The sequence below is a fragment of the Elephas maximus genome, chromosome 20, assembly GCF_024166365.1.
Source record: "Elephas maximus indicus isolate mEleMax1 chromosome 20, mEleMax1 primary haplotype, whole genome shotgun sequence".
NCBI classification, from domain to species: Eukaryota; Metazoa; Chordata; class Mammalia; order Proboscidea; family Elephantidae; genus Elephas; species Elephas maximus.
Window position 1 is genome coordinate 53,504,014 of NC_064838.1, and position 22,441 is coordinate 53,526,454.

Below are 22,441 nucleotides of genomic sequence, written 5' to 3' on the forward strand. Positions count from 1 at the left end.
AAATCAAAACAGAGCTGTACATTTCTACTCTGGGCATCTCTAGAATAGATCTCAGGTGCCGTTGGCATTTTTTGTCATAGTTAGGCAGATGGACCTCAGCCTCTGAATGACCATATTTAAAGAGTGATTGGCTGAGGGTGGTGTCAGCACTGTGGCCCGAGAAGGTCCATGGTCACTTGGGAGCCAGGGAGCCTTGGGAGGACTTCAGGTGTGCACGTCCCTAAGTTATAGTTGACTTGTTCACATCTTTGTTTAATTCTGCATTTCCCCAGGCTTTTTTCCCTTGATGATAAATTACACCACGTTTATTGTTTAAATGTTGGAAAACACAGAAAAGTATTTGCATCATCCATAATTCTACCAGAAATGACCACTCTTAGCATTTTCCAGCTTTTTAAAACTAATACCATTTGTAACATTTTATATACAGCTGTCATTTACTAGACTGGTAAATATAATTTAATGGTTGCATAAATGTTACATTATATGGTCCTGTCATCATTTGGAACGTTTATTGTTTCCTGTTTTTCGTGATGATACATAAGACATTGAGGAACATCTTTGTACATAAAGCTTTATCTCCTTAGGTGAGATTCATAGGAGTATAACTACTAAGTCAAATGGTTTGAATATTTTTAAAGTTTTTGATTTGCAGAAGGGTTGAACACATGAGAAAATGTATAGTGAAGACAGTGTCTATAAAGGTCTATTTTGACTTGTTTTTGTAGCATCTGTTTCCCTGTATGCTGGGACCATTCCCCTCAGTGGCTTAAATTCCTCCCCCTTTGGCCATATTCTTTGGGTAGCCTTTGGTGTGGATTCTGGCTCTGAGCACAGGGAGTAACACTGCCCTCTGCTTCTGAGAACAGTATTAGAGTTGTCTGTAACTCATGCAAGCCTGATGTACTGCATTGCCCCTCCATCTGCAGGCCCTGCCCTGGCTACAATCCTTTCTCCTTTTGACCCTCCTGCTCTGCCCATACAGTTTGAATACCAGCAGGCTCAGCTGGAGGCTGAGATCGAAAACCTGTCGTGGAAGGTGGAGCGCGCAGACAGCTATGATAGAGGGGTGAGTGCCTGCTGTTCTCTTGGACCCTGGATTGCAGGCGAGGGAAGACTGCCATAGTAACAGGTGACAGTTGTGGCATGTGGACTACAAGCTGCTGCTAAGAAGGAGGGAGGGCAGTGCTTTTGGCTCCTCTTGAGCCCCTGACATGGCAGGCGTGGCTTTGGCTGCTCCCTGCTTCCTGACTGGGCCATGCAAACACTTGTCTTGCTTCCCTGATGCAGGACTTGGAGAACCAGATGCACATAGCGGAGCAGCGGAGGAGAACCCTGCTGAAGGATTTCCATGACACCTAGGTCAGGACGTGGACGGGCCGGGGTGAGGAAGATGCTGCTGAGAGGTCTCCCGGCTGCCACACTGCATGCTGCAGGCTCTGCCTTTCACAAACCCAGGCGACAGCCAGGGCCCCACTCCTGAGAGACACTGGCAACACACCTCTTAGTCGATTTCTGTTCTCATTTTTTCGCTTTTTGTTTCTACCAGGGTAGAAGCCATGTTGAATTGGCTTCTTTTCAGAACTTTTAATTCCCCCTGGATGATTGGGAGGGAGGGGAAGTTTTTTTCTGAATGGCTATTAATAGTATTAGATCGTTACAACTTATGTAATTTTCAAAGGTTGTATAATTATACAAAAAAGAAAAAAAAAAAAGGCAAACCGTAGAATAACAAGAACCCTTTTTAAAAATAAATTGGCATTGGAGTGTTTTACCCTCTAGCTATTTTACTTAGGACATAACATATGCTGCCCACCCATCCTGCCTCAGCAGTCTGACCTGCAGAAGGGCCTCAGGTGGCCTCCGTTTTCCAGATTCACGTGTGTTTGGCCACAGCGGGAGTCCCAAGGAAAGAGCATGGGTGACAGGTGGTGGGGAGTTGAGGTGGCTTATGCAGTGGGTGTGGAGTGCAGGGAGTCACGTCATGCCTCCTGCCTGGTCCTTGTAGACCCTTCTGTGGTGAGGTGTTGCTGCCTCACGGTGGCAATGAGGAGAAGGGTACAGGACAAGGTTTTCTTGCCACAGGTGTCCTCTCTGATGACACTGCGGTCTATGGGCTTGTCTTTATTCTTGAAAGTGAGGCTTACCCAGGCCTGGCTACTGAGGCCAGTGCCCACAGCAGAACACAGGTGTGCTTGTGGCCCTCCAGACTAGGAAATGCAGGTTCAGCACAATGTTTCCTTTTGTCTCTTAAAGGTAGAGATTGATCCACTTTTGAAAGAAATTATTCCCCAAAGTACATTTGTTTTACCTTGGTACCTTCATTTGTATCAGTGTTCCAGTGATGGTAACTCTGACCAGGGTCATGCACCTGTATTGTTCTGCTGCACCCTCTTCTGGTGAGCGTCATGGTCAGAGTTCACCTTCGTCCTCTCAAGGGCCCTGGCCTTCCAGGCTCAGGTGCCAGGTTTCATGTCACCTGGAGTACAGCCGGCGATTGCTCTGAGCATGCTCTGTCTGGTTCCACCCATCAGACAGTACCACCTCTAGGGCCTGGGAGCCTGTGGCCAGGAGGCTGTGGTTTGTGGTCTCGGCTCTTATATTATGAGGGGCCATGGGGTGGGGAGGGGAGAGGGCCAACTTAGGGAACACAGTCGAGCTGAAGGGAGCCAGAGGTTCAGTTGGTATCCTACCTGGACCTGTGGGCCTTGGAGAAGTTTGATCTGTGGTGTTTGTGTGGTGCCTCCACTCCGAGACTGGCAGAGCTGCCTGGGCTCAAAACAGGGCCTTCTTGACCCCCTGGAAGAGTTGGTAGGGAGATGATCTGTGAATATTATGTTGGAAAATTCTTCGTTATTCATACATTTTCACCTCCAGTCAGCAATTTCCCAGGTACCATGTAAGCTGTGAAACTGAATCACCCTTGAAGACAGAGGACAGCTGTGACTCTTGGGGAACTGGGGTACGTGGCTGGCTGCAGAGTCCCTTTCTCCCTTCTCAGGTTTTGTCTTCCTGTCATCCTCAGCCAGCAAGGAGGGACTGTGGGCTGGGATGGAAGAACAAGTTAGGAGTGTGGCACACAAACCCAGAGTAGGTCAGTGGAGAGCTTGTTGTGAAGAAGGCAGGCACCTGCCACGGGCACAACAGTGGGCTCTGAATGCTGTGTTCGCACATGGAAGATCCTGGTGTCTGGGGCCTTTACCTCTCTGTTGCGTCCTTTCTGTGGCATCGCGATGGCCCAAGGACCTGAATTGCAGCTCCACCCCCTGAGCTGTACCCTGGGCATTTTCTGGATGGCGTGGCTGCCACGTTCTGCACTTGCATCTAGCTGTGGCCCTGACCACTGGAGCTGCAGGGGGTTCTGTGCCCAGCCCCGTAGCCTGCAGTCCTTGACTGTGGAGAGCTTCCTTTTGTGCCTCCAGTGGCTGTCCTTCATTAATGTGAGGAAGATGAGAATGGCTGGGCAGAATTTTTCTGTCCTCTAAAGAATAGAAGAGAAAGGAAGGCACAGTGTTTTCATGAATTTACCATATCTCTTTGCTTTTCTTCAAAGAAAGTTAATTGAGGCAATGTCATCTGCTCAGAGTTGAGTGGTTTCTTCAAAATAAACTGTAAGTTTCTGATTATGAATGTGTCTGTAGAGTCTTTTCTTTGAAAGTCCAAGTAGCCTCCTGAGCCAGTGCCTCGGGGGGCCTGGCCGGTGAGTGCCAAGCAAGGCCCTTCCTATTAGTCATCCCCTCCTCCAGAGGGTTGTGGAGAAGTCCTGTCTTCCCTTTCTGGCTATCTGGGGAGAGGACCTTGTAAGTGGTCACTTTGGAGAGATGAGGAAGACCCTTGGCAGTCTCAGCTGTTCTCTCCCTCCCTTGGTGGCAGACAAACCACTCCTCACCAGAAGACCCCTGGTTTGTGGTAGGGCACTGATGCCCCACATCCATTGCTGAAGCCCCAAGTCCTTCATTCTGAAGAACCCCCAGGTTCCTCCAGAGCCAGATGGGTGCCTAGGGCTGTGGAGTATCATGGGAGTTACAGCTTTACAGGGGCCCTGAGGGGTATGAAGAGAGAACTGGGGACAGAAACTGGAGGCGTTTGGGGTCCAATACCCAAGGGTTGAGGATGAGAAATGGGGTTTGGGTGCTGATTCAGGGCTCCATGTTTGTGGTGTTGGGAGTGGTAGTGCAGGGGTGAAGGCTCCAGAGCTGTGAGCAGCATGCATGGGGCAGGTGAGGCCAGAAGAGGCCTGAGACACTGCCAGTCTAAACTCCATGGCTGTTGCTCTTGATGTCTGGGTGTGCCAGGCACCATGCTTGGTGCCTGGATGTACAATGGTGTTCAGAATATACATGAGCCCAACTCCCCAGGAGCCTTCAGACTCGCTGATGGGATTGGTTACTAGTGGGTGTTTCCACTGGGGCAGCAAGGCCAGGGACTAAGGGACGTTCAACTGGCCCATCCATACACAGGGCATTCCTGCAGATCAGTGAGAGGAATACTGTGGTCTTGGCGCTATACTCTTGGTGATGTTAAAGAGGAACAGGAGGAGACAGCACATTCTACAAACAAGAATTTTCCTCATAGCCCCCAGGGATTCATGCATTAAGTACCTAAACACCAGCAGTGTGCTGGGCTCTATGCTTCTTACGGAGTACACAGCCATTGGCAAGCCAGACCAGTTCCTGTCCCAAGACAATCACACTAATAGTGACTGGGCACACACCCACTGCGTCCTTATAGGAGCCCTGTGAGGTGGGTGCTTTCATTTTCCACATAATAAGATGAAATAATTTGCCCAAGGTCACCACTGCTAGTGAATGGCAAAACAAAAAAAACCAGCACAGTCACTGTTGAGAACTGGAAAGAAATTCCCATTTTTGTAATAATGCATTAGAAAACAGCCCAAGTCAAGCCCGGATTTGACAATGCATACCTCAATGATAGAGGTGGGACTCCATGAGGTAAGCCAGCCTGAAGTTTGCACATCAAAAGAGCCATAGGTTTTAAAAGGCCAAGAAATTTTTATTTATGATGTGGTTGTGAAATTCCCACAGCTGACAACAGGTGGAGCAGAAATGAGTGAGCCAGGCCCAGCAGAAGCCTGCTCGCCCTCTGTTGTCAGGCGATGAGCTGGTGGAGAAGGTGCTATGAGTGGCAGCAGGAATCCCTCAATTGGATATAGGTGGTAGAAATGTAGGTGAAGGGGGGATTTTACAGTGATCCAATTATAGGCCAAGAGAGAAATGGTTTCAGCATCCGTTCATGGGTACCAGAAAAGGATAAGATGTTGGTAAAATTGTGACTTGGTTGTCATTTATCATGTTTGAGGACTTAAGAGAGCCATATGGTTTTGGAAAAACTGACTTATTTCTGTTGTACTCAGAAATTGAGAGACTTCTGACCTAAGTATGGTGGATTAAAGACAAGATGCAGGAAATTCAAAGTCCTTAATTTGTGATAGAATTTTCATCTATTTGAAGCAAACATTTCTTTCACAGCAGCTGCACGCCCTTTGGAATTCATTTTAGGGGGAAGGGGCCGATGTGGCTGCCACTGCTGCTGCCTCCACCTCTGCCTCCGTGAACAGGCTCAGGCCTGCCTGGTTGTCTCTAGACCTGTTGGTTCCCACTCCATCTGGGCCACTGGTGGTGTTTGGTCAGCATCCCACCTTTGGTTGAACCACACAGCTCCCATTGCTACCTGACCCCCTTTCGCTTCCCCTTCCGCCCCCCACAAATGTTCTGAACATTCTGTGGGTTGGTGTTTTCTTTGTAGAATCCTAAGGAAACTGACAAGACGGTCCGAGGGTGACTGGATTAGTGGGTTGCACCCACGTGCTTGGAGAACTGGGGAAAGTTGGCATTATGTGTAGAACCTTGGGAAGTGGGAGGCGAACCTGTTCTTTGGATCCCCTGGCCTGACCTGAATGAGAACAGAGAACACAGACCCATACTTTGCTGGGAGGGGTCAGGGTGGATTTTAACAGTAAGGAAACTACCAGTGGGGCCTGCCTTAATGGTGTTGTCCTTGTCTGCATGTCCATCTGGAGGTTGGCTTCTGCCCTAGGCGTGTGCATTTCTGCCAGTACATAACTCAGCCGTAGAAGAGCAGAGAGCATGGAAATGCCCAGGCCTTGGCACTTGGCCACTGTTAAATCTTCCCCATTTGCTATTGGTGATAACCTGAGCTGCTTTTTCCTCTGAGGTGATGGTGTCTCAGTTGTGGAAGAGGCTATTTACTGTTTCTACATGTGCGAGCTTTGAGGCAAAAAGAGTGTTCCCATATCCCACCCCGCGCCCCCCAGCACCCACTGCATTTCCGTGGGTTATTGTTAGGGCACTGACCTTCCCAGACCGGGCCCCAACGCCTGTGAGACCCTGTACACCAGGTGGCTTCATGCTGAGGGCCTGGCTGCGGAGCGGACCTCCGTTCTTGGCTTCTTACACACGCGTGTGTCGTGAGCCTTGCATCACCACATGCGTAGTCATCGACCTCCGCGGCGCCCCCAAAACTGTCGCAGTACTGAGTCATCACTTGGCTGCCTCCTCCCTGCTACCCAACCATCACCACTCGCGCAGCGAGAAAATGCACACCATAATTTTCTGGGAGGAAGGAAGGGGGCATCTTAGCCCGGGAACGGAGAAGCTACCAATGGCGTCCGCCTTAGTGGTGCCGCTCTCGTCTGCATCTACATTTGGGGGGTCGGCTTCTGCTCTGGGGCGTGTGCATCTCTGCCTGACGGTACCACCGCTCCGGAAGAGTGAGCCCAGTGCCGGCCGGGGTCCGCGGCGCAGAGGCTGAGCGCAGTGCGGCGAGGGCGGCCCAGCAGGCACAGCATCCCCGGGCGCTGTCTCCCGGTGATCGCGGCGCGCGGGCCCGGCGGCCGTTGTCCGGGCGACGGCGCGGCGCGGGCACCCCGCGGCCCCTCCCCTGGGCGCGCGCGCGGCCGGGGCGCCATGGCGGCGGCTGCAGACCCGCGGCCTGAGGTGGCGGCCGCGGCCGGCAAGGCCGCGGGCCCGCGGTGGATGCCGCCTGAGCACAGCGTGGCGGCGGGGCTGGGCGACGGCGAGGACGCCCCGGTGCGGCCGCTGTGCAAGCCCCGCGGCATCTGCTCACGCGCCTACTTCCTAGTTCTGATGGTGTTCGTGCACCTGTACCTGGGCAACGTGCTGGCGCTGCTCCTCTTCGTGCACTACAGCAACGGCGACGAGACCACCGACCCCGGGCCCCAGCGCCGCGCCCAGGGCCCCAGGCCCGCGCCAACCCTGGGCCCCCTCACCAGGCTTGAGGGGATCAAGGTGAGGACCCCCGCTCCACCCGTTTCGGGTTCTGCAGGGTCGATCCGGAGAGGACCAAGGCCGTCCAGCGCCTTCCCAGCACCCCCATTCAACCCCGGGCGCCATGCGTGCCGGCCCCGGGTGCACCCACTCGCCCACCGCCGCGCGCTGGGCTGGGGTAAAATTCTCCTCCTTGGGCGACGAAAGGGAGGCCCAGACGGCCTGGCCACAGAACTGCCCGCTGCTCCTCTCCCTTAGGTAGGGCACGAACGCAAAGTCCAGCTGGTCGCTGATAGGGACCACTTCATCCGAACCCTCAGCCTCAAGCCGCTGCTCTTCGGTAAGTCAGCTGCGCGCTCCTGGGAAGGGCCAGTGGGGGCTGCGGTTCGTGGCTGCCTTGAGACTCATTTTGGCCACGTGACATCTGTTTTGAAAATGGCTGCTTCAAAGTAGCACTTTCTTTTTTCCACCCAGATGCTTACCAAAGTGGCACTCCTTCATCCATAACAGGTTAAAGGGGTGACCTCTGCACACTCCCTCTCTGACCCCTCCTCCCTACAGCTGATCCTTCCACCACAGGGCTGGGCAATGTGACCAAGAGGCTAGTGTCTAAACATTTCTTTGATACTGTCTTTAGACATCCCTGCCGTTATTAATTCTGTCACATCCTGGGGGGGTGGGACTGATAATCTGGTCTAGAGCCGATTTCAAACCCTCTGGGACTGGGGGAGGGTGCCACCCCCTTGGTTTGATGAGAAGCAGACTGTCCAAATGTGGATAAACTGGCACCCTCAAGCCCGCCCTACTGGGACACCAGCCTTTGCTACAGCCTAGGTGGAGTCTTTGTATTCAGCCATCAGAAGCAAAGCCTTTAAGGGAGGGTCATCTGGAGCCAGCATCATAGTTCATGTTTTCTCAGCTCTTGTTATGTGCTAGGTTTCATGTGATCACCTTATTTAATCCTTACAACCCCTCTGTGAGGTGGGCGTCTCCACTTTGAGGCTAGTCTAGTGGGTGAGAATGTGAGGCAGACTCACACAGCCAGTTCAGTGGTGATGCCAGAATTGGAATCCAGGCAGCCTGCACTCTAAAGCTACAGTGCTAGTGGTTAAGACCATGGATGGAGTCCTTCAAAGCCTACCCGTGCCAATCAAGGTGGAGGCCCCAGACTCATGGACCTTGCCTATGGTAGGCTTGCCCAGCCAAGCCCTGGGTACCTCACCTCAATGGCATACATTTCTGCAAACTTGGGGCTGTTCCTGGGTGCTGGAGGAATGGAGAAGGTAGGTGACATCAATAAGGGGGCTGGGGCCTAAGCAGAGCATTTGAGCACATACTATTACCTCTGGGGGAGAGGACCCTGGTCAGGGATTATGCCTAGACCTATGGAAATGGTGTCACATGCCTGCTGCTGATAATGGGGTAATAGGTTTTATCAGTCCTTTTGTCATCGTTATTATTATGATAATTACCACTGAGTAACATTGAAGTCTGTGCCAGGCTCTGTTTTAGGTGCTGGAAACACAGCATTGAACAAAATAGGAAAACAAAACAAAACAAAATGGAACCGACATTCTAATGGGGAGGAGTCAGACAATAAATAGACAAATAAATACAAATGGTATGTCAGAAAGTGATAAGCTATTGCAGACAAATAAGGCAGAATTCAGTTGTAGTTGATGCTAGGGTGGGCATCTGTGAGAAAGTTATTTCAGTAAATACCTGTAAGAGGTGCAAGATTGAGCCAGGTGGTTGTGGGGAGAAGGGTGATCCAGGCAGAGGAAAGAACACTCACCCCATTACTTCTACACTGCTGTGAACAGACACATCTGAGATGGATGTGCTTTCTCTTGTCAGCCTTCTGGAAACCTGTGTGTATTTAATTCAGATATAAGCGAGCCATGAGGCCAGCCCATTGCCGTTGAGTTGATTCCAACTCATAGCAGCCCTACAGGACAGAGTAGAACTGCCCCATAGGGTTTCCAAGTCTGTAAATCTCTACGGAGGCAGGCTGCCACATCCTTCTCCTGTGGAGCAGCTAGTGGCTTCTAACCATCGACCTTTCAGTTAACAGCCATGTGCTTACCTACTATGCCACCAGGGCTCCTTCATGAGGCCAAAGGCCCTCTAGTATGCAGCTTGTTGTGTCAAAGTCCTACAAAGCAGAGAATGAGAAACTCAGACCCGAAGTCACCAGGAGTAAATTTCAGGAAATGAGATTTGACAAAAAGTAGACTGGTTCAGATGGGTCCCTGTTCCTTCAGTCAAATTACAAGGTCGTGATTAGGAGAACTGGGCAGCTTCAGCAAGAACTTCCCGCTTGTGGTCCTATTTCCTTGAAAACACTTAAATTACCCTCAGATCAGTCAATAGAAGATGTCCCAGTTTTACTCTGTAAGTTCCAGGGTTTGCTATTTGGAGAAATGAGGTGGGCTGTGTATCAGGATGAGTGAATGAAGAAGAGATCAGTGATTACAGAAGTAACCAAGAAGTCCAGTCCTGAGAGCGGGAAACCACAGGAGAGAGGGTACCCATGGAGCGGCGGTTCCTGAATGCTGTGTTATCGGGTTAATCTAAAAAAGGACCCCTCACCCCAAGAAGGAGCAGAGTCTGTCTGACTTCTGTACCTGCTTGTCTGTCCTTCCATCAGTCTGCTGTCTACTGTCACCCTAAAGAAGCAGGCAGGGCCCAAAGGGAGTGGGCCTTCTGTGAGCTCTGTCCCATCTGGCCTGCTGCTCTTGTTCCAAACCTGCGACTCAGTAGCCTTGGGGACCCAAGGTGCCAGGGCTGAAGGGGTGTGTGCTCAGGATATGAGCTGGGAAAGGGGGCCAGGGCTCCACCCCAAGGTGCCTCCTTCTCCATGGAAGGGAATCCCACCATTTCACAGGGAAGGGTCATGCAACCTCCAGTCTCTCTCTTCAGGGAACATTCCCTGTTTGCCATCTGTCCTGGAGACATTTGGTGCATGGGATCTGGGCTACAAAACGCCCTCCCTTAACTGTGGTAGGTATTTCCCAAAGGTTTGGGCTATCAGGAGTCTGCTGAGGACTTCATCCTGACAAGTTCAGTTCAGAAAGGAGGTGCTCCAGTTCTGAGTCATTGTCACCTCTTGGGGATGTTGCCTTCTTTCCTGTGGCTCACTTCTCCCTTGGCCTCACCTCTTTCTACATTAATTCTGTCCTTAAATGGCAGATCAAATCTCATCACTCCCTTCCTTAAAACTCTCCAGGACTTCCCACTATACTTCTAAGTCTCATTCTGTGCCCCTTGGCCCTCTCACCCCTCAGACTTCATCTCCTTCCTCTTCCCCTCACCCACTCCCTGCTGATTCTCAGACACTAAGCTCATTGCTGCCTCAGGGCCTTTGTAAGTACTGTTCCCTCCACCAGAAGGCTTAAGCCTGCCTCTTCCCACAGATGGTGTCTTCACCTCTGTCTTAGTTATCTAGTGCCGCTATAACAGAAATACCACAAGTGGATGGCTTAAACAAACAAATTCATTTTCTCACAGTTTAGGAGGCTAGAGGTCTGAATTCAGCATGCCAGCTCTAGGGGAAGGCTTTCTGTCTTTTGGCTCCAGAGGAATGTCCTAGTCTCTTCAGCTTCTGCTTCTTGGTTCCTTGGAGATCTCCATGTGACTTGGCATCTATCTTACCCCATCTATCTCTGTTCGCTTGTTTAATCTCTTTTATATCTCCAAAGAGATTGACTGAAGATACACTGGTACACTAATCCTGCCTCATTGATATAACAAAGACAACCCATTCTGAAGTGGGATTATAACCACAGGAATAGAGGTTAGGATTTACAACATGTATTTTGGGGGAATGTAATTCAGTCCATAACAACCTCCGTCAGGCATATACTCAGATGTCCCCTCCTCAGAGGCCTCCCTTGACAACCCATCCTTAGAGGTTTCCAGGCACCCTGTTAGATCAGCCTGCTTGGTTTCCTTCTCAGCACTTAAAACTGTTAGAAATGATCTTCTGTATTTATTTGTGTCATGTGTGCCTCTGTCCCCAAAGGTGAGCTGCATGTGTGGGAGGCCTAACTTGTTCTTGCTGTGGGTCTGGTGCCTAGAGCCGTATCTAGTGCTGGTAATTCGTGGCTGGCTGGAGGGGTTTACCATACCTTCCCAGTCCAGCGCCTACCTGCTGCTCCGAGTGGCCTCCACCATCACCCTGGGCAGGGACTGCCTGACCCAGCACCTCTTCAAGGACAGCAGGGGGCACTTCAAGTGGGCCAGCAGGAATTTTATGTTTTCTTAATGATTGAAGATAAAAGAGTAACTGCCACCAGTACACAAAACATTTTATTTTAAAATTATGACTTGCTTTATTATGAGATTTCCAAATGTACTTTTTCAGATTAAGAAAACAGGCAGCTAGGTTAGACCACTGTGTTCATGACAAACACCAGAGGCCCAGAAATAGGGAAAAAATTGTAGTGTGCATATGACTTCAGGTTTTTAAGCAGCTTAAGGCAGCTTTCTGCATGGCCCCTCTACCCCTGCAGTTCCACGTGCTTGCTGCTGCTTGGCAAGGCTGTGGGCTCAGTAAGGGTCAGCAGGAGGAACTGGGTCTGTCTGGACCTCGACAAGCAGCATCCTGCCCAAGGTGAGCACAGCCCATGACTGTGTGCTTGCCCTGACTCAGTTTGGGGTGTTGGAGCTTGTGGGTGGTAGCCTGGCCTCAGCCTGACTGTCATCCCATGCCTGGGAAGGTCAGAAAGGTGCCGGCAGGAGCCTGGCTGCCCTCTTTGCCTGTACAGCATTACCCACTCTGGCAGGGGCTCCTAGCAGCGTCAACCGGAAGTGGGCAACCTCTCTATGAGTTCTTCCTTGCCGAGCCTTGGGGCCTCTCTGGACTGTTGTCTGCAAATCCTCATGGGGGGCAGCAGAAAGAAGGTTTTATGAATGTCCTTGGGAGCACACGCATTTTGCCTGGCCACTGTAGAGGCCATGGCTACAAAGTCCCATGCTCTTCCTGCCTCTGATCCTGCTCTGGGCACTGGTGATGCGCCACCTGCACATGGCCAGCTGCAGGTTGCGGTTGGCCCAGCTCCAGGAATAGGCGGTGGTTACCAGGAGCCCGAGGCCCTGCACCTCCCCACTCAGCCCGGTCAGGCACGCCGCGCAGGACATTGTGCGCGCATGTGGCGTCCAGCTCTAGCCATCGTCTCAGGGTGGGCGCCAGTTCGCGGGGGGGCAGCGGGCCTGCCTTTAGTACCTCCAGCTGGGAGCCCAGGTCGCAATCCGAGGGGCTGGAGGACGTCACATTGCGCCAGGAGAGCCTGACGTTCACTGCTTGAGGCGTATCATCAGAGGGCACAAGCGATGAGGTGGCTCCCCACCCTTTCCCCTCCACCTGGCAAACTGAACCCTTTTGTGTAACGCTCAGCTCCTGGAAACAGAGTCTCAGGGAAGGGCTGTCCTCCAGCTACCACCTCCTCAGCAGGGAGGTTTTTTTTTTTTTTTTTTTTTGTCTTAGCAATGTTCTCTGTGTAAAAAGGTTTTGTTTGTTTCCTAGCGCTAACCACGCATAGCATTTGGGTATCTCCTCTTAAAATTCGCCTTCGCACTGGGCCAGGAGCTGGCATGGAGGCACTTGTAAGGGATGGGTAAGGGGTACTGCACTCTCGGGGCTCACCAAAGTCGCCGGCGCAGAGCATGTCCAGGATCTCTTTGGACGAGCGCGCGTCCTGCAGCTGGCGCCCGGCACTGGGGGGAGGAGCTGGTGTGAGGCTCCCAAGGGGAGGGGGGGCGCAGCGGCGCGGGTCCTAGTTTTCCCCTAGTTCTTAGCCCTTTGGGAAACAGACCCCTGTTGTGGGACGCCCCCTTTGTTTCCCGGCGGAGGGACTCGTTTACCTGATTCCCGCAGAGAGTGATTTGAAAGGGCTGAAAGCAGCCCAAAGGCCGTCCGGAGACCCACGTGGGCTGTCCGAGCGCGAGCCCTTGGCTATGGCTGCGACGCAGAGGCTGTGGTCTGCGGGGAAGCGTCAGCAGTGTAGGATGGCTGGGCAAGGGTAGCCCTAGCAGGCTATGATGGGGGCGCAGCTGGCCGGCATAGGCTCGCACAGGTTGCGGCAGGTGTAGACGACCCTGTGGGGAACAGGCTCGGGTGCATCAGGACGCTCAAGACAAGGGCTTGGGGGCTGCGGCTGGGCCTCTAGATCAGCTGGGGCCTCTCTGCGCTCCTAGCGCTGCTGTGTGGCCGGTGACTCCCCACGGTCGCTGGGCAACGACACTTTGGTCACCTAGCAACTGCCCTGCAGCCTAGTTTTTGTATGCTTGCACCTCAACCCTTTCATCCAGCCTCCCAGCCCTGCAGTCCTGTCTCTTCTCCCCCTCTACCTGTAGCCAAGGCCTCTTTCCGGAGCACCCCTAGCTCTAGCTGGGTTAGCAGTCTCCTGTCAAAGAGAGGGGTGTGGGCAGGGCCTTGCACCTTACGCCTTAGCTCCCATTTTGGAGGGAGAAGGCAGGGCCCTCCCTTTTGTTATGAAAGGCCTTTAGGGCCCTGCAGTCTCTGGCCAGGGCTGAGGTTGGCAAGAGGGGGCCCTGCCCTCATGCAGTGAAAGAATCCATTGTTGCTGGCATGGTTGCCAGAGGCTCTGGGAAGGGCTCACACTCTTAGAAGAGGGAGCTGAGGGAGCAGTTCACAGGATACTGTAGGCTGAGGAAGAGGACTTGGTGTTTCCATCTTGGGACATGGCAAGAAAAGACCACCAGATGGGTTGAGGAGTGTCTGAGGCCTGAGAGGGGCCACAGCACCACCTCCTGCAGCGATTCCTTGGGCAGACAGAGCTCCCACACCTCGCTGAAGAGGTGCTCCGGGCCCCCCAGCTACACCTCAGCATTCAAGAACCTTGATAGTTCGTGGGTCTGGGCTGAGGGTTGGACCCCATGGTGCTCACAGCTGGTGGTCCCCAGCCTCCAACTCCTCAGATCCCATAGACACCTGCTCCCCTGCACTAGGAACAACACAGGTGACCCTGATCATGCTCAGCAAGGGTTAGTGAAGAGGCAAGTTGCTGCCAGAGCAGGCCCTGGCTGAGGAGGGGCTCCCGCCAGCACCTGGGAGCCTCTGTCCTACCTGTTGAGGTACACAGGGGTGAAGAAGGGGCAGAGGAAGAGGCAGACGTCAGGGTGGCACTCCTGGGCAAGCAGGGGCAGCCAGCTGACTGACTGCTGGATGACCTCGGCTGCTGTGTTGTGGTCCAGCAAGTAGGGCAGCCACATTTCTGCATAGCCAATGTCGTGGCACAGCACCATGGCTTGTGGAATGGGCATGCACCATGAGGGGCGCCAGGGAACCGTTGTTGCCCCACATCACTCCACAACACCACCAGCAGCCACAGCCTTTGCTCCGTGACCTGCCTTGTCCATCCTGGCCTGAGTGGGGGGTTGTGCTGGTGTTTACCCAGCTCTCAAGTGCCTGGACCCACCTGGTTAGGTCTCAGCCCGCTGGCCTGGGCTGTTTGCATTTGATTAACACCGCAGCAGGGGTGAGGTAGGGTAGGGGGCTGTTGGGCCTGTGGGTTACCAGCACCTAATAAACAAAAGAAATCTGACCCTGTGTTTTTGTTGTTGTTGTTTACTTAAAAAAAAATCAAAAGGCGACTGTTGATTAGCAATTCGATCTAGCTCATTGTCCAGCAGGGCTGCCTCCAGTGCCTGGCTCACACCGTTTCTGGGTTTGCATTCTGGGTTTGCACGGTTGGTGGGCGCGGGATGGCGGGCAGGGGGGAAGGTGTCATGCAGGCCAGGGGTGGGGCCCTTTGTCCTGTTCACAGTGTCATCATATCTGGGTCACCTATTCCTGGAAACTGAATCCTGGTCATGAGCATGGATTCTGGAGTACAACAGCTTAGGTGGCCCTGGAAAAGTCATCGAGCTCCCTGTGCTTGGGGTTCCTCACTGAAAAGAAAGGTTACCTACTGGGGACTGATGTTCTGTAACAAGTGTAAGAATTAAGGAGTCGATATGTATGAAGTGCTTAGGACAGTGCCTGGCACAGAGTCTGCGCTACCGAAATACGATCTGCTGTGATTACTACTAAAAACTGCTCCATTCCTGGCTCAAAGCAGCCATTTTCCTTCCTCTCGGCAATGACTGGAACTTTACGCTGGGAGTACAGTGCAAAATAAGCTGCAGGCCCCTCTGCAGGAATTCTGAGGGGACACAGCTGCAGTTTTTGTCCTCTCTCAATCAGCCCCTGTGTGGACCTCTGTCCCCCATCTAAGGAAGTTCTCTTCCCTAGTAGGGAATGAAGCAGGGCCTGGGCTCTTCTCTTCCAGGGAAGGGCTTGGGGATGCCAAGACATGGGTGTTCCAGTTCCACCAAGCTGCCTACCAGTGCGAGGGCGTCCAGCCACTAGGGCCAAACCCCAGGTCCGACCTATATTCGGAAGCTTAGGAGCATGGAGCAGTTGCTCAGTGTACTACATTTGTGCCTGAAGGAATTGGGGAAGCAAAGGGCACCTCGAGCATCTTCTTAGAGACCAGCATTTGCCAAAAATCTGAGTGGCCCCCCACCAACCTCCCAGCCTGGAAAGTCAACAACCCAGCCCTGGTCAAATGACCAATGCCACTTGTGCAGAAGAATGGTGGGCAAGGCCCTTGGACTGGCCTAGAGCACTTGGATGTCTTCTGTTTTTGTTTTTATTTTAAGTGAAAGTTTACATATTAAGTCAGTCTCTCATACAAAACCTTATATACACCTTGCTATATACTCCTAGCTGCTCTCCCCCTAATGAGACAGCACACTCCTTCCCTCCACCCTGTGTTTCTGTGTCCATTCAGCCAGCTTTTGTCCCCCTTGGCCTTCACATCTCACCCCGAGACAGGAGCTGCCCAGATAGTCTCATGTGTCTGTCTACTTGATCCAAGAAGCCCACTCCTCACCAGTATCATTTTCTGTCTTGTAGTCCAGTCCAATTCTTGGATGTCTTTGTATGCCTTGCTTGTTTTTATTTGAACAATGCTGAAAAGCAAAAATGAAAGCAAGAGCCAGCTACCACCCCTCTGCTTTTTAAATATATATATATATATTTTTTTTTCTAGTTAAGAAATAGAGGTCTACCCTCTGGCCTTCTGCCCCACCCCAGGGTGGGGAGAACTTAACTCAGGTTCGGCTTAACTCTGGCTTCCTTCCAGGACTCCCCTGGAAAATATGTGTTCTCAGAGTGGAAGACCAAGGCCCACATTCTAAAAGTTGGCCAACCTTTGCAGGACAACCTGACCTTGGGGCCTGAGTCCAGAGCAGATGTAAAGTGATGTGTGCCAGTAGGGGACAGGGAATGCTCCAGGCCCCAGGAGCCCTGCAGGGAGGAAGGTCCCGGGAGCATCAATGCCTTGGCTCAGTCCTAGGCCTCACCACCCACCTTCTCCTCTTATGGCAGAAATCCCTGGCTTCCTGAGTGATGAGGAGTGTCGGCTCACCATCCACCTGGCGCAGATGAAGGGCTTACAGCGCAGCCAGATCCTGCCCACTGAGGAGTACGAGGAGGCAATGGGTACAATGCAGGTCAGCCAGCTAGACCTCTTCCGGCTACTGGACCAGAACCATGATGGTCGCCTGCAACTTCGTGAGGTTGGGATCCTGGGACTTGAATACACACAGGGTGGGAGTGCCCAGAATTTCCTTTCTGGTGACAAGTTCACTTGTCTACCTACCTCGACCCTAGCCTCAAGAGTCAGATGCCACCCCAGGTTAGCTTGGGCATGTCCAGGTCTAGGTCTCCCCTTGCTGCCCTATGAACACGAAGATGTCAGGGGAATCCACCTGGGGGTGATGGCTTTTACTGCCACAGTATTCAGGTGGTGTGCCTTCTCTGGTCTAGATCCCTTGCTGCCATAGCTGGGGGCCCCACAGACCTCATGGTAGATGGGATGGCAGTTCTGAAGTGGGCAACAATCCAGACATCCTACATGCCCCTCACACTTGGGCTTCTGAGAGAGGTTTGGCAGGGCATGAGGCTTATTCCCCGGACAGAGCACCCCCCTGAGCCTGGTCTTCCTGGGACCCCAGTGGCCATGCCCTGGTCAGGCCTCCCTCTGGTGCCTGTTCTCTCTTCACACCCAGAGCTTGGCTTCCCCCACCCCACCTGGAGTATCTGAGTGGGACAGAGGTCTGTTCCTCACTCTGCCTCCAACCAGCCACCAGTGCTCCCCATGGAGGCCACAGTACCAGCAGGGCTGGAAGTGCCTGTGGCTTTCAGGCCTTTTGACTACCCTCTGGCCTCCTCCCCAGATGCCTCTGACCCTCTCTGCCCACCCTCACTTCTTTCCAGGGACCCTCAGGCTCTAACCTGTGTCTTTGTCAATGCCCTCTCACCTGAACCATTAGCCCTACAGCAAGAACTGGGCCATCTGTGCTCTGGTGACTTACCATTATTGGGGCCAACTCACTGATGGAACCTCTTGTGCTGCAGGTCCTGTCCCATACTCGCCTGGGAAATGGACGATGGATGACTCCAGAGAGCATTCAGGAGATGTACTCTGCAATCAAGGCTGACCCTGATGGCGACGGTGAGCTCATACCTCACCACAGTTCTGTCCCTGTGAGCTTCCTGCCTACTCCCAGGTGCACCATCTTGAAAGCTTAGGTGCTGTCCCAATAGCCAGATGCCCTCTCTGCCCAGCTTCTGAAGTGGCTAGAGATGTGGAGGTGAGGGCCCAGCCTTGTCCCTTATCCCTGGGAAGAGGTCAGGCAGCCAGCCCCTCCCATTCTTCTTGGTGACACCTGAGAGCAATTCTTGGAGATCCTTTTGACCTTCCTCAGGCAGAGTTTGGGATGCAGGATGTGGGGCTGTCAGTTGGCAGAGTGAGTGGAGCAGAAGCAAGGGAACAGGGAGTGCAGGCTTGAGCTTGGCTGCTTGCCTTGCTCCATCCGCCTCTCTCCACCCAGGTCTGGGGTCTGCCCCTGCAGGCAGCCTCCCTGATCTAACTGAGGTCTCCCTTTTTCCTCCTTCGACCTGGAGCCATGCTGAAACACAGAAGTGGTGGTGTTGCTAACTACTGGGGGTGGGGGTGGGGGTGGGGGTGGGCAGGGAAGCTGTCATGTGAATGGCCTCTCCCAAATTGGGAACTACCCAGGAAGTTTCTGAGGTATGGTCATCACCCTCATGCTTAAGTTCTGTATACTGACTGAGGAAGATAGACAGGTGAAACAGGACTGGGAGAAATGGCCTTATGGCTGGTGAAGCGAGATTGAAGAATCTGACTTGGACCTGTGGCTGGAGGGGTGTCCTACTGCTACTGCCCCCATGTACAGAGCTGGTGACAGGCTCACAGCCCTGGAGTGTCCCCTACCCTCAGAAAAACCCGGGCCAAGGATTTTGGGTCAGACAGGATAACATGGAGCAAAGGCACCAGCTACTCTTTTAGAGCCTCAAGGGGGCGGAGCCCCTGCCTTATGGGTTGGGCAAGAACAAGGAGAGGGGGCTCTCATTTGGGGGCGCAGCCTGGCTTTCTTTGCCAAAGTGGGCCAGTGACCCAGCAGACAGGCCTGGCTAGATGTGTTTTGTCAGGGATGGGACCTGAGGTATTGAGGCATCCCCTGAGGACCAGCCCCAGGCTGCACCGCCCTGTGTGAAAGGCCCTGAAGGAGGCCCAGTGCTGGCTACTCTCTCTCCTTACCCTCCACAAGACTGAAGGGTGGCCGCCACACTCTTCAGAGCCAGGCTACAGGCTGGGGTGGTCCTTAGCCTAGGGCCCTGGCCACGCGGCTCAAGTTTCCTTTGGAGACCCTGCTCTGGCCACTCTAATGGTGGGGAGGGGACAGCTTCTTCCCTTTCAGGGCCAAATCAGAGGGGTTAACTGAGGAAACGATGAACTCCTTTGGGTCTTCCCTTAGGGTCTGATGTGACTGAAACCAGGTTCATCTGACCCAAGAGTCCAGGTGGGGTACAGGTACATATGGCCTCGCAGTGCCTGAGGCCAGGGGCTGCTGCTGCCTTTGGGGAAGACAGGGAGGTGCAGTTGCTGCTGTGGCTTCCCCTTGTGGGCTTGGTGGGCACTGATGGCAGCTTCTTTGTGCAGGAGTGCTGAGTCTGCAAGAGTTCTCCAACATGGACCTTCGGGACTTCCACAAGTATATGAGGAGCCACAAGGCAGAGACCAGTGAGCTGGTGCGGAACAGCCACCACACGTGGCTCTACCAGGGTGAGGGTGCCCACCATGTCATGCGTGCCATCCGCCAGAGGTGAGCATTTGAGGCTGTCCTCCCCCCACCTCTGGCCTGGTACAGGGGAGAAGACATGCTGGGGCCCCTCAGAAGCCCTTAACTAGGGCTGAGGACAGAATTGATTAGCCACCTCAGGATTGAGTTCCACTTTTTAGACCAGGATGGGGACCTGTTGGAAGACGGGCAATTAACAAAGACAAATGAGCCCTCATTGTAGGCAAACGCTATACAATTGGGATGAGAAATGGATGGAGTATTTGTTTTCAGCTAATTAGAAGAAATGACCCTTTTCTCTGCTCACGGGACCTCACACCGTGAGCAGCCAGATGCTTTAGATGAACAACCTCCTTTCTGAGGGGATGGGATGGGGTCAGCAAGTCCAGGTCTGAGCCCCCAAACTTAATGGAATTTCATCTTTTCCACCCAATGGGTGTCTAACATTGAGGGAGAAGGGCTTATCATGAGTGATCCCTTCGTGCCCCTACAGGGCCAGTGTGGGGTGGTTCAAGGGGCTTCCAGGGAAGGTGGGCAGGGGCAGAGATTGGAGCAGGCCCGGGGTCCATCTTGGCTGGCTCCTTCAGGGTGCCCAGCCGACTGCCTGCTGCCCACCAGGGTGCTACGTCTCACCCGCCTGTCGCCTGAGATCGTGGAGCTCAGTGAGCCACTGCAGGTTGTGCGGTATGGAGAGGGAGGCCACTACCACGCCCACGTGGACAGTGGGCCCGTGTACCCGGAGACCATCTGCTCTCACACCAAGTTGGTAGCCAACGAGTCCGGACCCTTCGAGACCTCCTGCCGGCAAGTACCTCCGTCCTGGGGGCTGTTTCCTACCGGGGGACTGCCTCTGGGTCCCAGACCAGGCACCTCTGTGACACAGGCACAGTTCTGTCCTGTGGGCATGCCCCTCTGCACGGCGCCAGAAGGGCACTCAGGCCATTCTGGTCGATACAGCTCTTGGCTCTCCCTCCAAGTTGTTTAACAAGTGGCAGTATAGGGGTGGCTGCTGGCCACCTTGCCCACTCTAGTCAACAGTGACTGAGGTACCCACAGACACTGAAACTTGCCCCCAGAGGTCTGAGGCTAGGGGCAAGGCTGGGTCCCCAGTTCTTTCTACCTTCCCAGGTGTTGATCCTGCCTCCAATGCTGGAGGCCTCAGCTTCTCTTTCCCGTGTCCCCCTTCCTTGCCAAGGTACATGAGGCCAGTCAGTGTTTCCTTTCCATGTGGCTGCTGTGGCTCAGCCCCTTGCAGCCCTGACCAGCCCTTCTGCATGACCGAGCTGGTTCTACTAGCCTACCTTGCCTAGATGGGGCCTTGGTCAGGGCCACATAATTTAGCTAAGTGCATCTATGATCTTGGCCACAAAATACATGGTGACACACAGAATAATAGGGCTTGTGGGGAGGGACTGGGGCACCTTGGCACTGTCCTGTCCCTCTGGCCCCCGGGAACCCGGCCAGCCTGTCCTGCCCATAGGTGAGCCCCTGGGAGTGTCATACAACCAGAGACCTGCTCAGCAGTCCCCCTGCCTTACAGCTATATGACGGTGCTGTTTTATTTGAACAACGTCACCGGCGGGGGTGAGACCGTCTTCCCAGTAGCAGACAACAGGACCTATGATGAAATGGTAAGGGCTGGCTGGGCTGTTGCCTGTGGGCTGCCTGGCCTTGGGCTCACCTAGCACACACCCTGCCAGGCCTGGGAGGAAGGCCCAAGCACACCCTGGCACTTTTGGCTGGTTTGCCTCTGGACACCTTTGGCTGCCTGGCCATGCAGTGGAGGCAGCTTGCAAACTCCAGCACCTTGCTGCCCACAGAGTCTGATTCAGGATGATGTTGACCTCCGTGACACTCGGAGGCACTGTGACAAGGGAAATCTGCGTGTTAAGCCCCGGCAGGGCACAGCAGTCTTTTGGTACAACTACCTGCCTGATGGGCAAGGTGAGTGCTTGTGGTCAGGCTGGGGTGCCCAGGGAAAGCTTCTCCTTACCCAGCCCCCTGTAGGGCTGTTTCTGGCCACCCCCAAATAGCATTCTGTCCTTGGTGCGCCTTCAAAGATCATCCTAACTGACCTCAGCAGCTGCCCCGGCACCAGTGTAGACTCTTGGGTCATCTTGACCTGTCATCCTTCCCTGACGCCCCAACCTACCTGCTCTCTGGGGCTGTGTGGACCCATGCCCCTTCCCAACCCAGCCTGAGAAGTGCTGTGTCCAGGCTTGGCAGTAAGAAAGCTGGTCTTGGAGGGCCAGTGGTGTTCACAAAGCACTAGATGGTTGAGATGCTAAGATCCCAAGGAGGCCTTGGGGCTCCATGTTTGCTACCTGAGGTGTGCACAGCTGGGCCCCCTCTGAGCCCTTGGACCAGAAGAGGCCGAACTTAGAGCAGCCCAGCCTAGGGTCTCTCCCAGCCTTTCCCTTGCTCACAACACCCTCCACTGACAGGCTGGGTTGGCGATGTGGACGACTACTCGCTGCACGGAGGCTGCCTGGTCACGCGCGGCACCAAGTGGATCGCCAACAACTGGATCAACGTGGACCCTAGCCGGGCGCGACAGGCGCTCTTCCAGCAGGAGATGGCGCGCCTGGCCCGTGAAGGTGGCACCGACTCGCAGCCCGAGTGGGCTCTGGACCGGGCCTACCGCGACGCCCACGTGGAGCTCTGAGGGGAGGGCCGGCACCGCCCCCTCCCCCTCCAGGCGGCCATTGCCTGAGATCGGGCCCTGCTGCCCCCCTGCCCTGCTGCAGACCAAAGGCATGGCCCATGTCTTGCCCCACGCCCGCCTCCAGCTGCGACTGGAGCGCAGTTCCTATATTCATCTTATTTATTGTGTACAGACCGATGCCGCCCTGATAACGCCAAATAAAATCACACGGCCTCGAGCCGCTGGCCTAAGAAGCTCCGGGCGGGCGGGAGGCAGACGCGGTCAGGCGGAGCTCGCCAGCAGCCCCGAGTGCTCCGCGAGCGTCACGTGAGGGGCGGGGCGGGGGCTGCCC

The 22,441-nt window shown here is 53.9% G+C and overlaps 2 protein-coding genes across 5 annotated transcripts in view; both read left to right on the forward strand.

Annotated features, from left to right (window-relative positions):
- ARIH2 (ariadne RBR E3 ubiquitin protein ligase 2) overlaps positions 1-3,630 on the forward strand; it is a 62,462-nt gene extending 58,832 nt beyond the window's left edge. For 2 of the 4 annotated variants that reach the window (XM_049861899.1, XM_049861901.1), the window contains 2 exons: positions 930-1,069; positions 1,291-3,630. In XM_049861899.1, the coding sequence (XP_049717856.1) occupies positions 930-1,069; positions 1,291-1,315 (165 nt within the window). In that variant the 3' untranslated portion in view covers positions 1,316-3,630. The remainder of the gene's footprint in view (positions 1-929; positions 1,070-1,290) is intronic. The other 2 variants (XM_049861900.1, XM_049861903.1) reach the window with 1 other exon arrangement.
- A 3,305-nt stretch (positions 3,631-6,935) lies between these two features.
- P4HTM (prolyl 4-hydroxylase, transmembrane) lies at positions 6,936-22,323 on the forward strand. Its single transcript, XM_049862589.1, has 9 exons — positions 6,936-7,289; positions 7,527-7,608; positions 16,666-16,856; positions 17,698-17,794; positions 19,307-19,469; positions 20,064-20,249; positions 20,986-21,076; positions 21,266-21,389; positions 21,890-22,323. Exons 1-9 carry the CDS (start codon positions 6,948-6,950, stop codon positions 22,108-22,110), a joined length of 1,497 nt encoding a protein of 498 aa, XP_049718546.1. The 5' UTR covers positions 6,936-6,947; the 3' UTR covers positions 22,111-22,323.
- The last annotated feature ends 118 nt before the right edge of the window (positions 22,324-22,441 follow it).